The sequence below is a fragment of the Vigna radiata genome, chromosome 7, assembly GCF_000741045.1.
Source record: "Vigna radiata var. radiata cultivar VC1973A chromosome 7, Vradiata_ver6, whole genome shotgun sequence".
Taxonomy (NCBI): Eukaryota; Viridiplantae; Streptophyta; class Magnoliopsida; order Fabales; family Fabaceae; genus Vigna; species Vigna radiata.
In genome coordinates, this window is record NC_028357.1 from 3,064,338 (window position 1) to 3,081,205 (window position 16,868).

Below are 16,868 nucleotides of genomic sequence, written 5' to 3' on the forward strand. Positions count from 1 at the left end.
ATTTCTTCATTGCGGCTTGAGCCTTCTGCAAGTTAGAGGCAAGCTTTTGAAGAATCTCAGCGCGGGCGAATATTTCGTGTTGCACTGCTGCATTAGAAGTTTCCTCGGGAAGGAAGGGAGGCATGAGTGGGGGCTTGCGACCAAAAATTACCTCAAAAGGGGTGAATCAAGTTGACGCATTCACTGAAGTGTTGAAACTCCATTCTATCCAAGAAAGAAACTTGCCCCAAAGGGAAGGCTTGTGGTGGACAAAGCAGCGAAGGTATTGTTGTAATACCTTGTTGGTGACCTCTGTCTGACCATCCGTTTGTGGGTGGTAGGCAGTTGACATACGCAACTTAGTGCCACTTAGGCGGAACAGTTCCTGCCAAAAATGATTGAGGAAAATAGGATCACGATCGGAAATGAGGCTGTGTGGTAAACCGTGATGTTTGCAAACTATATCAACAAATAATTGTGCCACATTGAATGCGGTGAAAGATCTTGGTAGCATTCCAAAATGAGCGCCCTTAGAGAACCTGTCCTCGACAACCAAGATAGTGGTGAATCCCTTCTAAGAAGGAAGACCAATGATAAAGTCAAGTGAGAGATCTTCCCAACATTGAGAAGGAGGGGCAATTGGTTGAAGTAAACCAGGTTGGCCGTGTGTAGAGAGTTTAGTCTGCTGGCATGTGACGCACTGTTCAACAAATGCCTTAACATCTCTGCGGATAGTGTGCCAATAGAAATTATCCAGTAGTTTACTCAAGGTTCGTGAAATCCCTATATGTCCAGCCATTGGAGTAGAATGAAACTCATGTAGTAAGAGTGGAATGAAAGGGCACGTATGAGGTAACCATATTTTGTTTTTGAAGAGAATGAGATCCTCCTTTAAAGCAAAAAGAGGGAAATCTTGTGGGTCAGCCGTAATCTTGTCTCGTAGAGTGAAAACTCGTCATTACTCTGTAGGGATGACTTGAGGTCCGACAAGAATTTTGAATTTGGGATAGACAATACCATAAGCGAATCTATGGTTGGAGGAGCAGAAGCATCAAGTCGAGAGAGAGCATCAGCGGCTGCATTGCTCTTGCCGGGACGGTATTGTATTTCAAAGTCAAAGCCAAGCAATTTGAAGAGATATTTTTGTTGCTCCGGTGTGAGAAGTGTCTGCAGATAACAATTCCTTAATGGATCGTTGATCTGTTTGGATGACAAAATGACGACCTAAGAGGTATTGGCGCCATTTCTGAACAGCAGTAGTTATGGCACAGAATTCGCGTATATATATGGAGGAATTACGTAGTTATGCCACAAAAAATTATCCTTCTTAAGGAGCTCAGTGAGGGGATGGGCAATGGATGCATAGCCTGAAACAAATTTGCGATAGAAGCCTGTAAGGCCAAGAAAGCCATGTAGGGATTTGACAGTAGTGGGTGTAGGCCAATTCCTTACCGCGAGCGATAGAAGCCTGTAAGGCCAAGAAAGCCATGTAGGGATTTGACAGTAGTGGGTGTAGGCCAATTCCTTACCGCGAGCGATAGAAGCCTGTAAGGCCAAGAAAGCCATGTAGGGATTTGACAGTAGTGGGTGTAGGCCAATTCCTTACCGCGACGAGCTTCTCCTGGTCTGTTTTAACACCCTCATAGGAAACCATATGCCCAAGGTATTGTATGGATTGGTGCCCGATAAAACATTTGCTTCCCTTAAGTCTGAAACTATTGGAAAACAGTAACTGGAAAGTGGTCTCCAAGTGGCGGACATGCTCAAAGAGAGTAGCACTGTACACAAGAATGTCATCGAAGAACACTATGATAAAACGCCGTAAATGAGGACGAAATAAATCGTTCATAGTAGCTTGAAATGTGGAGGGTGCTTTACATAAACCAAATGGCATGACGCGCGAAACTCGAAGTGCCCATTGTGAGTTCGGAATGCAGTTTTCTCAGAATCAGCAGGCACCATGAGTATTTGATGAAAACCCGAGAGAAGATCCAATTTAGAAAACCATGATGCATGTCCCAATTCGTCAAGTAATTTGTCGACGGTGGGTATTGGGAATTTGTCCTTAATGGAGGCAACGTTGAGGGCCCTGTAATTAACGCAGAAACGCCATGTTCCGTCTTTCTTTTTGACGAGAAGGATTGGAGAGGAGAATGAGTTGTTGCATGGCTGGCTTGATGAAACCAGAATCTAGCATTCTCTGAACTTGGGTTTCAATTTCTTGCTTCTGAAAATATGGATAGTGGTATGGTCTCACGGATATAGGAGGTGTGTTTGGGTTTAATGTAATTGAGTGGTCAGTAGGGCGTGGTGGAGGAAGGGCAGTGGGGATGGAGAATAATGTGTTGTATTGGGATATGAGGGCTTGCAGTGTAGGTTCAGTTGAGGAAGGAAGGGGTGAACTGGCGGGGGATGAAGTTGTGATAATGGGAGGAATTGGAAGAGGGTGGGAGTCCATGGTGAGTTGAAAAAGGACATCAATCCTATTAGTGGAATGTAAACGGCGAAGCTGGTGGGCTGAAATGGGTGAGGGATTTGGACCCGGATCCCCTCTTAACTCCACAAGTCTGTTTTTCCAATTGAACCGCATAAATGGGCCGTTATAGTCCATCACAAACGGGCTTATCAATGAAAGCCAATGAACCCCAAGAACCACATCAGTGCCCGACAATTCAAGAGGATACAAATCAACAGGAAATTCTTGGTTTTCCAGAGTGAGTATAACATGGGGACAAAAATTAGAACATGGCAGAAACTCACCGTTACCTACCATTACACGTAATGGACTTGGTGTGGGTTGTGATGGTAAATGGAGGAACTGTGCTTACTCTGTTTTCGATGAAGTTGTGCGTTGCCCCCACTATCGACCAAAATCTGGACAGCATAACCTTGTATGGATCCTGTGACTCGAAATGTTCTAGGAGTCCATTGACCCGAAAAGGCATGAAGACCGATGAGCCCAGCCTTTTGTGAGGTGTTCTCCACAGCTATTGCGTCCTCAGAGGATAGGCAATCCTCTTGGTTGTCAGTGTCGAAAGCGGTGAGGAGCAGAAATAGCGGTTTGCATTTATGGCCTCGTGTGTAGCGCTCATCACAATTAAAACAAAGGTTTTTCTTTCTTCGAGCCTGCATCTCTGCCTTAGAGAGGCGTTTAATGGGAAGTTTGGTAGGTGGTGTGGGTAGCAGTGGCGGGAGAGGTTTAGGCTGTGTAGGTGGGGTTGTGGTCAAGGGCGGAGGGGGGAGGGATGTGTGGCCGAAACGGTTGGGTGGCGGAAGGGAGGAACGGAGTTTGTCTTCGTGTAGTTTAGCTAAAGCAATAGCATGGGGTAGGTCTGGTGGTTGGAAGGCGGTGACCTCGCGACGAAGAGAGGGTTTCAAGCCGGAGAGGAAACAACTTAGGTAAAAGCTGGGTGGATAATCAGAGATGCGATTGGCCAAAACTTCAAACTCGGATAGGTAATCTTGTAGGCTCTAAGTCTGGGTAAGCTCGCAGAGATCTGCAATTGGGTCATCGAACTTAGAAGGGGCGAAACACAATTCGAGAGCTCGTAAGAATGATTCCCAGGATGAAAGCAGTTCATTGTTAAACATCCATTGAAACGAAGCTAAGGCTTGACCCTCGAGATAAAAGGATGTGATCTTAATGCGTTGGTCGGGTGGTGTTTGATGATAGTCGAAGAATTGGTTGACCTTGAAGATCCAACCAAGAGCATCGGAGCCATTGAAGGTAGGGAGGTCAAATTTTAAGGGACGTGTAAGGGAAGGGGAGTGGTTTTGGTGAGGTTGAGTTTCCAGGATTGTGGTGCGCTTGGCGATATCGTGGAGGGTGTTGGAAAGGTTAGCATGGGAGAGTAAAAGTTGTTCAAGCTTTACGTTTAATTTGGTGAGCTCATCATGGGGAAGGCAAGATTCGGCCATGGAGTATGGGTCAATGAAAAGCACCAATGTAAGGAAGCTGCAGGGCAGGGAAAAAAAATGGCAGAGAAGAAAGAATATTCAGAGAGGAGAAGAGAAAAATTTCAGAGAAGGAATTTTACTCATATATTCTTGTCCCCCTCTATTACAGTATTGTATTATATATTATTGTATTATATATGCATTTGGCTCTGCCTTGCACAAATAATCATGTGCAGATAGCAATAAAAGAAAAAAATTCAATAATAATTCCAATCATTTCTTGCTAACCGAATTCTCCTTGGTTGTTGGACACGTGACCACATAATCTTTTAGGCGACGTGGTTGTTTTGTGATTCTTTTGGCTCTCTCTTCTAACAGATTCTCAACTGCTGGAGCTGGAGTAACAGCTGTGTTTGGGCTTCTAGAAGGAGTGAGGGAAATGGGCCCTTGAACCCTTACACCATCGAAAAAGGATATGTAGAGTAACGAAAATTACCATGAGAATTAATGGGAGCATGTCTCCATAGGTCACTGTATATCAATTAAAGGAGAGACATACTTATTTTGAGACAATTGGTAAACAATGAGTTTTTCCCATGTAACATGCAGACAGAAAGGAAACTCAACCTTATTAAGAAAGTTGATATTATATTGTTGAAAGACAAGACAAAGGACATTTGAACTAGGATGTCCTAATGTAAGATGCCAGTATATGGAAGAGTTGTNCATNCAAGGAAAGTGGGACANNANTTTAGCTGAGGGAAGAGACAGATTGCAAAATTTATAGAGCCCATAAGGACTGACATGACCTTGAAGAAGAATTTCGATGGAATCCTGCGATTTAACAAAACACTTGTTAGAATAAAACTAAAAAATGTACAGATTGTCACAAGAAAATTTGCATTAACTAATAAGATTTTTGCTTATACGAGGGACATGTAATATACTATGAAGAACTAGTTAGACACGATTGCTATATGGAGTGGAAAACTTTGAGGAACACAGTGAAAATATTTTCAGACCTTGACTATAAAAATATCTTATCAAGACTTTTAAAAGAAGAATTTTGCTGAATGTTTTGAGCTTTATTGTTACATTACAGAAAGCCCCTAACTCAGAAAACCAGGTTGAGTTTGGTGTTGGATCAAAATCTACAATCATAGGCTGAGGTTATTTCCTTTAATATCGTTGCTGCTATTGTGGTTGCAACTGAGAGGAACCGGGTAAATGCCACTGATAAGGATTACCACGATTTTTTGGATAAGAATTCAACTATGATGAATTAGATTGATTCCACTGCCGAGACCAATTGGAAACTCCATTATTTGATAATTGATATTGGATATTAAACTTGTTCTACCATGTTAATGTGTTGTGACTGTACTTGACACAAACCTAACATGGAATACATCTTTTGCCACCAGTTCGTCCTCGACCTACCCAAAGGACCACCACAATTGCATTGGTTTCGAAATTTAGAATTATAATTTTGATAGTTAACATTTTGAGTCTAAGTTCTGATTATCAGCATCAGTTTGGGAACCTGATTTATCAATTTAGCTTCTGTAATATTCACAAAAGACTGAATCGTAAAGGATATGTATGAGAGATTATACTTTTGATTTCTAAGCTCATAAGCAAGAATTGAATCTTCTGCTTCCTCACTTGAAATTTCACGAATACGACTTTCAACTAAAGAATAATATAATGAAATTATTTTGGTGAGCCTTTTAAAATAGAACCAAGTGTTCACCATGATAAGTTGGATCTCGAACAGCAGAAAGTGGCAGAATTATTACTCAACATGGTGCCTATATGATGCAAGCATGATAGAAAGTAAGTTTGAGTCTAACTCATTCTCACAAAACTAGTATGTAAGGTGAGGTTTGCACCTCACTTATATATTATAAATTAGTCTTATTTCTAGTCGATATGGAACTTTCAACAGGAAAATCTCATTACCTCTAAGAAATAGTCCTTTTTCATCTTCGGTTAGTTGTCTTGTCCTTGTGAAAAAGAAAAATAGAACATGGAGATTTTGTGTAGACTATAGAACAAGGATAGTTTTCCTATGTCCACACTAGAGGAATTGATTAACGAATTATATGATGCCAAAAGAAATTTCAAATTAGATTAAGTCTGAATAGCACCAAACTTTTGTTAAACAAAGAGGATTTTACAAGACTAATTTTAGTGGCCCTTATGAGTGGATAGTCATAGCATTTGGTTTGAATAATTCTCTAATTACATTCGATCCCTCATGAATGAGATTATGAGATTTTTACTGGTTTATTGAGAAAATATGATCCTGTTTTCGTTGATGAGATTCTAATATATAGTTCTTCGTGGAATGAACATTTGCACCACTTGGAAGTCGTGTTCCAACTTCTAAGGTTGCACCAAGTATTTGCAAAATTCTGAAAATGTTCTTTTGGTCTTTCTCAAATTGAATATCTTGACCATATAGTCTGGGGTGAAGGAGTATCAATTGATGATGAATCTGAGACTGTCAGTTGTTGTTTAGAAATGTACTTGTGTGGTTTAAGTTATGCAAATCCGAGGAGTTGGANCAAGTTCTTGTGAAGGACTCATATCACCTTAACATAGACATGACAGCTTTTAAGATGGTATACAGAAGTGACCCTGTAGAATTGATAGGTATGTCTTGGGTAGTAATAATCTTACATATTTACAAGAGATGCTGCCGCAATCAAGGGACTTGACTCGATTGAAGGCAAATCTGTTTGAAGTTCAGCAGAACACGAACAGAAGTGCAGACCAAAAAAGGTTATAGATTAAATTCAAGGAAAAGACATGGTGCTAGTTAAGTTGCAGCCTTATAGATGGAACTCATCAGCTCTAAGAACAAAATCAGAAACTAGGCTTTGGGCCTATTCCAATTATGTATGTAGAAAATACGTCCTGTGGCATAAAATTTGCTTTTGCCAGGCGAAGCCAAAATACAGAGGATTATGTTATAGGTCAACGACAGGCGTCAAATGTTTCGGATGGTCTAAGAAACACACACAATTTTGTTGAGTAGCACTCCTTCAGTCTCATTCTTGTTTAGTGGCCATCACACTGTAATGCAGATATTCATCACAATTTTGTCATCTTTAATTTTCTTAATTTTACCTTTCATTGGACACTGAAAGAAACAATTATATATAATCATTTTTAGCTTAAGAGGAGCTTTTCAGCTAAAGAAACACTAACAAACATCTTTCACTCTAGCTTTTATTTTAAACTTTAACTTAAAAACAAAACTAAAGAAAACAAAAAAAATTGAATATCAAAGAGTTGAAGCAGCATCCTAGGAACACATTACAGATTGTAGCATTCTACGCATGCAATGTACCTCACGAGGATGGAGTTGCATACGGAGGCCAGTAAAGATGAAATTGAATCTTGTAGACAACGGTGAGACCCGTAAGATCAACAGGAGAAGACGTAACATAGCCTTGCACAAACAAGAAATCTTCAGTGCCTCCTACGACTGGAAGATTGGAGGATTTGACGTTATCTGTGACACCAACAACAGAAAGGGAGCCCTTGTGGTGCTTCAAACGAAGAGTTAGCTTTGCAATTGAAATGCTTCGAAGGCCGTCAAGACTAGATGTCACTGTAGTTCCTTCTGAGATCCCAACCAGTTTGGAGGATCTGTTGGCTGCAACCGTCAAAGGGTCCTGAAAGGCAAACAAGGTGCCAAAAGGGGTTGTGGTTTGACTCACTGCTGCTCCTCCTTTTATACCATCCACTATGATATACCCTGTTTTGTTTATGGTCTCATGTTGAAACAGTGAGAAGTGAAGGGATTTCAGGTGTTGGAGGTGCTCATGGGAGCTTGCAATGCCTTTCAATTGGATTATGGCCAAAACTAAAACACCAAGAACATACTTGTGTGAGGAAGCCATAATATGTTGATTGCTTCTTCTTATCAGAATGGATGCTAAGACAGATATCTCGTTTCATTATATACAAGAAAAACATGTTTTTTTTTTTTTGCACAAAACAATAGTCAAGTCAATGAAGTCAATAAAAACAATAACCAAGTCGTTTTAGGTTGTCATTTATTGTATAAAATCATTTGATTTTGCCTGAAAGATTATGTAGGTTTCTACAATAAATACATAATCCACGTTGTGGAAGTAAACAGTACTCTGCATTTAGTCTTTAGTCCAATGTACTGCATATAACCAATTCAGACAATGTGAATGAAATTCAGAGGAGGAGAAAATTTGTAGAGCTCAAATGTGAATAAAAATTGAAAAGTTATATATTTTAGGCTTAATACCTCCCTTGGTCCTTGTATTTGTGTGAAAATCTCAGTTCGGTCCTCAAGTTTTGAACTGTCTCAATTGGGTCATAATTTTTGTAAAAATACACACATTTTACCCCAATCGTTAACTTATCTCAAACGGCGTTAAGTTTAGCTGACGTGGTAACCAGAGGACATGCTGACGTGTATTATTTAATTATATGAATTATTTTTTAAAATAAGCAGTGTTTCACGTGGCACAATGCCAATTATTTAGTTTATTTGAATTAGGGATTTTATTCATCTCTATGAGAGGATTTTACACAAATTATCTCGTCTGCTCAAAAAATAAAGTCAACGGAAAACTCGCATAACCAGTGCAATCAATCTTATAGCCTTTTCTGCAAATGAACCAACTTGGTAACCTATAGGTTCATCACCAGCCTTTAAGCTATTTATTCCACAGATAGCAGAAGATAACTGTTGCATAGTTAGATCAGTTAGCGATTGGGATAAAATGTGTGCATTTTTACAAAAATTATGACCCAATTGAGACAATTGAGACAGTTCAAAACTTGAGGACCGAACTGAGATTTTCACACAAATACGAGGACCAAGAAGGGATTAAGCCAACACGTCAGCATACCACGTCAGCTAAGCTTAACGCTGTTTGAGATAAGTTAACGGTTGGGGTAAAATGTGTGCATTTTTACAAAAATTATGACCCAATTGAAACAGTTCAAAACTTGAAGACCGAACTAAGATTTTCACACAAATACGAGAACCAAGGGAAGTATTAAGCCTATATTTTATAGAATATAATAAAAGGTAAAGTTACTTAGTTAAATATAACATAATAAAAAATAGTGATAGAAATTTGTGTGAATTTTATATAATGTTAAAATGATAGTAGTTGGTATGGTGACATTACCTTTCCACTTAGGAAAGCAAAAGTGAAGTTGAATTGTTTATCTAGGAAGAAGAAAAGTGGTAATAATGATGAACAACCACGATAATTCTTGTATTTAAAACATGTCCACGTATACTTTTTCAACATTTGAATTAAGGTCATATGTTATTTTCAAAAGGAATATCACCATCCAAAGAAAATGACAAAAGTCTAAATTGCCCACTCTTAAAGCTAATAATTTAATTTCCATTACAAAAACTTTGGATCAAGTTATTGCTTTTAAAACAATAAATTTTAATCAGACTTATCACATCAAAATTAGGGTTGTAAACAATGAATTTGAGGAAGTTTAATAACACGTTGAAGATGAATCTGAATAGAGCCAAATGTTTGTTTGTTTAGAAATACTTTTTTTTCCATTGTACACTCTATAGATTTCTGTTTTCTTTCCTACTCACAAATAATTCAAAACAAAACCTACAATACAACCTTTTGATAGCTTATGTTAAGATAAATATAATTTTCAAATAATTATTTTGAAAATAAATAAATTCATTTTATTATTAGAAATTCTCAATCTCATTTTTCTCTTTCCTCTTGCTTAAAAATCCCATTAAAAATAACTATTGTTGTAAATAAGTATCCCTATTGTATTCAGGTCGGCCAGAATCAAGTATGAATTGTCAATTTTATTTCTAAATTCGTTAATATATATCAATGTAATCCTTTTCGTTTTTTCAGAAAACGACGTTAAAAGTGTGATTATGTGGCAAAGGTTAACTGATACATGTCAAAAATTTTAATTGTACAGTGAAAATGGAATTGTTTGTTTCAAGTTTTTCCTTTTATTCGAAAAGATTGAAGTTTGCCTTAATGAGTGGTTTCTCCTTTGTAGTTGGTTGATGAAGTGTGGTCCTAAACAACTTTTGGTTGATGAAGTGTGCAATGTCTTACAATCAAGCTTGTTCATCTTGCTCGTGGGGAACAAAAATCCATAACGTCTCCTCTTCTAGTGGTTGGTTTAGGGACTTGGGTTTTCCATTGTGGAAAGGTTGTAGTGTTGAGAGTAGCTAAAACGGTCAAGAATGATGGAAAACCATTTTGTAATGTAATCTCATTAAAAGGATGAGAAGTGTTGTATGTTTTTATAATGTAATCTTATTAAATGAATGTGAAGTTTGAGCAATATATAGAGAAGTATAGAAGTTAATTTTTGCTGCAAATACACATGATATTAATTCCAAATACATTCAAATAGAGAATATTGTTTTTCAAAATACACATGTTGCTAAGTAACATAGGTACATATCGTAATCAAAATAAGTTGTTAAGAAAAATAAGTGCGTAATACATATTGAAGTTTCAAATTATATGTATTCCAAAATAGGCCGAAATAGATAGTGAAGTTCCAAAGACATATGGTTGCTACAAATTGTACACAAATAAAGTTTCATGGCTTCCAAATTGGACCCCTCCTATATGAAAAGTAATGATGGGTCTTGCATATGGCTTAGTTTGTTAGGTTGATTGGAATTGACATGCAATAATTTGACTTCCTTCACACGGTATTGTTGGGTCTATTGAAGTTAGTTGAGTTCCTTCAGGATGTGCAAGAGGTGTGCTTGCTGGCTTTGTAGTTGGTGGGCTTGCCTAGTCTTTTGTTTGAGGGGCTCGTGGGCAACTATTTCTTTTGTGGTCCAAGTTTTCTACATATCTCACATCTCTTATGTGTTTCATCTTGTCTTAATTGGTTTCATCCTTCTTTAGCTCTCAAGACTCTATTCTTTTTTTTCTTTTTTGATCTTCTAGGAAAGATCTGTTGGAGGCAAAACATCCTAGATAAAAGTCATTTCCCATAGATGAGGATTATTGACAAAGTATATCACTGAAAAATATGTTTCTTCATAAGTTAACTTCTTAAAACAATGTAAGATGTAATATTCTCCATTCATATTTAAAAATCACATGGCAGTGAGTAAGTGACAACATATAATTCTCGTTATAGTCCATTTCTTACAAATACATTCCACTTTATCTATGTTGATCACAAACTTCTCACCAATCATGAAAGTGTGGTTTACTTAAAATAATTTTTTTCCTGAACAATTTTCAAATCAAGTAAAATTAGAATAAGCCAATCCACAATAAAAAAAAATCATATCAAAATCATACCCTCCGTATTTAATATTTAGTCTTCTCTTATTTCTTTTGCAATTTTTTTTCGGGCAAGTGAACCTTCACATGCATTTATCAAGAAGCACTACACCAAATATGTACACATCACTCTTCACATACAAGTGGCCTCTTCAAATATTTATACAGTTCACAGGCAAATTAGTTTGTGACAGATAAAAGAACTATGCATACTAGATTTCTAATTATAGACTTCCTTCCCCAAGTTCAACTTCCACAAAGGATAACTGTTTAAGGAGACTTTGTTTTAATTTCTTGTTTTATTCAAAATTACAAAAAAAATGTTTGTATACTGCCTTATTTTTCATCTCAGAAATACTGAAGACAACACTATTCCTGCTTTCTTTTGATTGTTTTTTTTGTTTGTATAAATCTCTGAATCCAAGAAATGAAGTGATATTTTAGAAATTATACGTTAAAGTAGGAGATAAAAACGAAAAAAAAAAATCTGAAAATAATTCCACATTGTTAATTTTTTACAATATTTTGCTTGCATTTTCTTATTACATAGCAGAGCATGTAAATAATCAATGTCATATTATGGTCATCAGTACAGTCAAAAAGCATACATTTAAAGGTGCTCTAATTGCTAATTGTGTGCAGATATAATTTACCTGTTGCCACATATTCTGGATTTTGGCCGGTAAGGATACACTTAAGATTGTTTCTTTTTTTTTTCCAAATAAAAGTAGTGCCTCTGAAAGTTCAATACTGCCCAGATCAAGTGTCTGAGACCAATTTCAGGCCAAAGCGCAGTTGGTGCATATAAAGGACATGTAGTAGTCTGCCAAAGTAGAAAATTACTGAGGCGAGCTTCTCCAGAAGACCGGATCAAGATGTCTGGGTCAGGTGCAACTGCCATGTACATGTTCTTCTCAATATCCGCCAGTTTTATAACAGGAACCTCATCCTGTATATCCTTTCTCTCTTCAGCCAATTCAACCAGCCCATTGTATAATGTCGTTTCAGCTTCAGTGTCGTTACTGATATGATTCCCGATATTATTCTCAAATAAACCATCATTCCTTGCAGCACTTTCTACTTCAGTACTACAAGCTTTGATTGCATTTCGATATTCTTTACATGAATCTTGAGAAAGCAAATCAAAATCATTTCCTTTCAGGCCCTGATCAATTCCTGAAAACGCAACATTTGTAATTTTCTCTTCTTTTGACGCTTGAACTTCATTCAATTTTTCCTTGCAACATTCTTGAACAGCATGCACAATCTCGTGACGAGAAGTATACGCTACACAAATCAAAAGAACTCTCTGGTTGTTGTGAGCAGTAACTCTCGTTGCCTTTTCCACAGCAGCCCTGACAGGATCTGTCAGCAGTTTCATGTCTCCAATAAAATGTAATCTAACACCATACTCATTAATGAGACTTTCTTGTTCAAGCAACTCCTCTATCTTTTTCCGCATCAGTTCCATCAAGGATTGAACTTCTGTAGACTTCCTTTTAAAGTTATCAATGCTGAATGCATAGACAGTTACATACTTCACTCCTAATTCATAGCAGTATCTAAGGAGGGAGGTGAGAGCATTAAATCCAGCCTTGTGGCCATCACCTTCTTCCATGTTTTTCTTCTTTGCATACCTTCGATTCCCATCCATGATGAAAGCAATATGACTTGGTACAGGACCCACAGATAAAATGGCAAACATACATCTCCTTAGATAACAATTTAAACCATCGAGGAATTGGCCTACAATATTTCCAGTAGTTTTCCGCATTGAACTGTTCAGTTGTGAAACTTGAATAGTCCAAGATAAACCTGATTTTAAAAAAATTAATTATAAGGTAGAAATAAGAATTAAAGCAACAGTCCAACATCAACGTACTGGTCTACTTGTAAGAAGAAAGTATGACTACATTGTGAATTTTAAAAACAGACTCAAAATGTTATAAATATAAAATAATCATAAATGGGATAGTTTTGACACCAAATAAAATGGGTGCCTCACCGCTACTGCATATGTATTAAACCCAACTTTCCAGACAACAAATGATATCATATTCTATTCCCGATTTGAGTATCACTACTGTAAAAGTTGATGGAAGTATGAGAGAAGGGACTCCCGTAAGTTTGTTGTAGCAATGAAGCTAGAACAAAATCTAGGATTTTATACAGTCTTTAAAAGGATAAAATTTTACTACCAATAATACCAAAACGAAAATACAATTTAAACTATATCAACAAAAGAATATATATTTGTAAACAATCCATATTCAAAAACTTGGTAATGTTGAAACAGCTGTATCTGATCAGATGGCATTTTTGTCAAAAACTGATACGGCTGAGTCTAAATGAAGAGCAAATCTAAAATTAGAGTGGAATGCAAAGTTCAATGCACAATTACTGAACCATAATTACCTAAAGCTCACTTAATAGTTTATCAAAAACCAACTCTCATATTCTTTCTAGATATAATCAATTTAGGATATAATTTTCCTATCATAGCCACTTTCCCAAACAATAGTTATAATAACATGGGAAAAAGGCACACCCTTTGAAAAAATAAGATTAAAATCAATACCTAATCTCTTACTATGCTTTACCTGAAATGCAGCAACAGATGGAGTGGAAGTACAGAGAAACGATCTTGAAATATGGAACATGTTCAAGGTTTAGATCATCTCCAAAATTCCAAAAATTAAATCAACAGAAAAAATAAAAAGCCCCTTGACAATAAACGTTTGAGAGACCAAACGATAAAGAAAAACTTTGGGGGAAAAGTTAAGGATCCGTTTCCTTAGAGATTATGTCTACACCCTTGAAAAGAAGTTACATGACATCCAATGACATTGTGTGTCTTGAGGAGAAGAGCACCGATGTATATTCCTCATTGTCCTTACAATTTAATCTCTTTGAGTTTATTGACTCGTTTTTTAAATTGTTCTGTAACCGTTTCTGCTAATTCCTTTGTTATACAGGAACATGGTACGGGTCGTCTGATTGGAGAAGGACATAAGACACGAGGACTTTATTTCTTAAAACCCAACTCCTCAGTTTCCTATTTTGCAACTTCATCCCCAAAACTTTTGCATGACCGGTTGGGCCACCCAAGCTTATCCAAGTTGAAGATGATGGTTCCAAGTCTCAAACACATTCAACTCTTAGATTGTGAGTCTTGCGAGTTAGGAAAACATGTTAGATCTTCCTATCTTAAAAAGTCTGAGACGCGATGTAATTTTGCCTTTTCAACTATTCACTCTGATATTTGGGGACCAAGTCGTGTTACTTCTTTTGGTTTTAATTATTTTGTAACCTTCATTGATGAATTTTCTCGATGTACTTAGGTTTATTTAATGAAAGAGATATCTGAACTTTTGTCAAGATTTGTGTCTTTTTTTAATGAAATTAAGAACCAATTTGGGAAGACAATTAAAATCCTCAGAAGTGATAATGCTAAGGAATACTTTTCTGCAGCATTTTCTTCATTCTTATCTTCCCAAGGAATTTTACACCAGTCAACATGTCCCCATACTCCACAACAAAATGGCATTGTAGAGAAAAAGAATAGACATCTCATTGAAACTGCACGCTCCCTAATGTTAAATACTAATGTTCCTGTTCATCATTTGGGTGATGCAGTTCTTACTGCCGGTTTTCTGATCAATAGGATGCCTTCTTCCTCTCTTGAGAATAAAGTCCCTCACTCTATCATTTTTCCAAATGACCCTGTTTACCATGTCTCTCCTCGTATATTTGGGTGTATTTGTTTTGTTCATAATGTTTCTCCTAGCCTTGATAAACTCTCTGCAAAAGCTATTAAGTGTGTTTTTTTGGGATACTCTCGCCTTCAGAAAGGGTATAAATGTTATTCTCCCTCAGCCAAGAGGTATTATATGTCTGCTGATGTCACATTTTTTTAAGATACCCCTCTTTTCTTGTCCTCCATGGAGGACCGTTCATTTGTTCAACAAATGTTTCCTCTACCATCATGTGATCCCTTGGTTATTCCTGCTTCTTTACCTCAAACTCAAAATGCAAATGACATTGTTCCTCCACCTCTTCTCACATATCAACGTCGGACAGAATCTCAAACTCCAAACACTGAAGATCCTCGAGACTCAGATCCTCCTTCATCAGATTCCCAAACCATGGATCCTTCATCCTCTTCACCCTCTCTTGACTCAGATAATAATTGGCCTATTGCCCTTCGGAAAGGTATTCGCTCTACTTGTAATCCTTATCCTGTATATAATTTTTTGAGTTATCTTCGTTTGTCTCCTCCATATTTCTCCTTTGTTTCTTCCTTATCTTCCATTAAGGTTCCTAATAATGTTCATGAGGCACTTGGTCATCCTGGATGGCAACAAGCCATGATTGATGAAATGTAGGCACTTGAACACAATGGCACTTGGGACCTTGTTCCTCTTCCTCTTGGTAAGAAGCATGTTGGTTGTAGATGGGTTGGTCCTACTGGTGCAATAGATCGTCTCAAAGCTCATCTGGTAGCTAAGGGATATACTCAAGTCTATGGCCTCGACTATTGTGATACCTTTTCTCCTGTGGCTAAAACCAGTATTGTTCGTATTTTGCTTGCTATGGCTGTCATTCGTCACTGGCCCCTTTACTAGTTGGACATTAAAAATGCCTTTGTTCATGGTGATCTAGAAGAAGAGATATATATGGAGCAACCTCCTGGGTTTGTTGCTCAAGGGGAGTCTGGGTTAGTTTGTAAATTACATCGTTCCCTCTATGGTTTGAAGCAATCACCTCGAGCTTGGTTTGGTAAATTCAGTAGGGTTGTGCAGAATTTTGAATTGAAACGATGTGAGGCGGATCATTCAGTATTTTATAGTCACTCTTCTCCTGATAAATGTGTTTATCTTATGGTCTATGTTGGTTATATTGTCATTACAGGAAATGAAGTCACTGGAATTGCTCTGATACCAACTTAAAGTTGAGAGAAAATGAAAAGTCTTTATATTTTGATTAAGTAAAACTGATACACTTTACTACTGTATATATAGAGACAGTAGTTCTGAAAGATAAAACAGGTGGGAAGCCACTCTGTTAGGGTATAAAGTGGGAGGATATTCAGTTTAAGTTAATTAGAGTAAATAAATATAGTATAAGTTAATTAGAGTAAATAAATATATATTCTAGGGAAATATTCAGTATAAAATATTTATAAATAAGGATATATGCTAGGATAATATATGGGGAGATATTTATATATAGGGATATTTATATGGAATGCAAATATATTCTAGGGAAATATTTAGTAAGAGATAGACGGGAAATAATTAGTATAAATAAAGTTAGAGTCTAGAGTTAAGGGTACGCTTTTGATTTGTGAGTTTTGTAAAGGAGGTTATGCTCCAGGATAATTGACGGAGGTTATACTCCCAATTATTGGATGACTGTAGGAGGTTATGCTCCCAATTATTGTTTTCTTGTGTTTACCCAGATATTACCATCAATAAAAGATATCAATTTGTTATATTCCATTCTTTTATTATTCTTTTGCTTGATTTGAGTGTGTGAGTCATTGTTTTAGTTACGTTCCATACTCGGATACGTAACACACTCCTAACATAAGTATTAATAATAAAATAAAGACATTATACTTCAACAGTAGCTTGGGTAGATAAGAAGACATATGATGAGTCACAATGT

At 37.0% G+C, this 16,868-nt stretch overlaps 2 protein-coding genes across 14 annotated transcripts in view; both read right to left on the reverse strand.

The window, feature by feature from the left end:
- Window positions 1-3,998: 3,998 nt before the first annotated feature.
- On the reverse strand, window positions 3,999-8,129 carry LOC106767400 (dirigent protein 19-like). 3 transcript variants are annotated; one of them, XR_001376158.2, is made up of 3 exons: window positions 7,235-8,129; window positions 6,562-6,957; window positions 6,076-6,473 (listed from the first exon to the last, which is right to left on the reverse strand). XR_001376158.2 is itself a non-coding variant. In XM_022782838.1 (2 exons), exon 1 carries the CDS (start codon window positions 7,788-7,790, stop codon window positions 7,236-7,238), a length of 555 nt encoding a protein of 184 aa, XP_022638559.1. In that variant the 5' UTR covers window positions 7,791-8,129; the 3' UTR covers window positions 3,999-4,710; window position 7,235. The 3 variants fall into 3 exon arrangements, 2 of the variants coding, with proteins under 2 accessions (XP_022638559.1, XP_014507765.1); XM_022782838.1 differs by lacking the exons at window positions 6,076-6,473; window positions 6,562-6,957 and adding an exon at window positions 3,999-4,710; XM_014652279.2 differs by having other exon boundaries at window positions 6,076-6,957.
- Window positions 8,130-11,705: 3,576 nt separating this feature from the next.
- LOC106769090 (dehydrodolichyl diphosphate synthase 6) overlaps window positions 11,706-16,868 on the reverse strand; it is a 7,957-nt gene continuing 2,794 nt past the window's right edge. For all 11 annotated transcript variants that reach the window (XM_022782846.1, XM_014654560.2, XM_014654557.2 and 8 more), the window contains one exon: window positions 11,706-13,013. In XM_022782846.1, coding sequence (XP_022638567.1) covers window positions 11,893-13,013 — 1,121 coding nt within the window. In that variant the 3' untranslated portion in view covers window positions 11,706-11,892. The remainder of the gene's footprint in view (window positions 13,014-16,868) is intronic.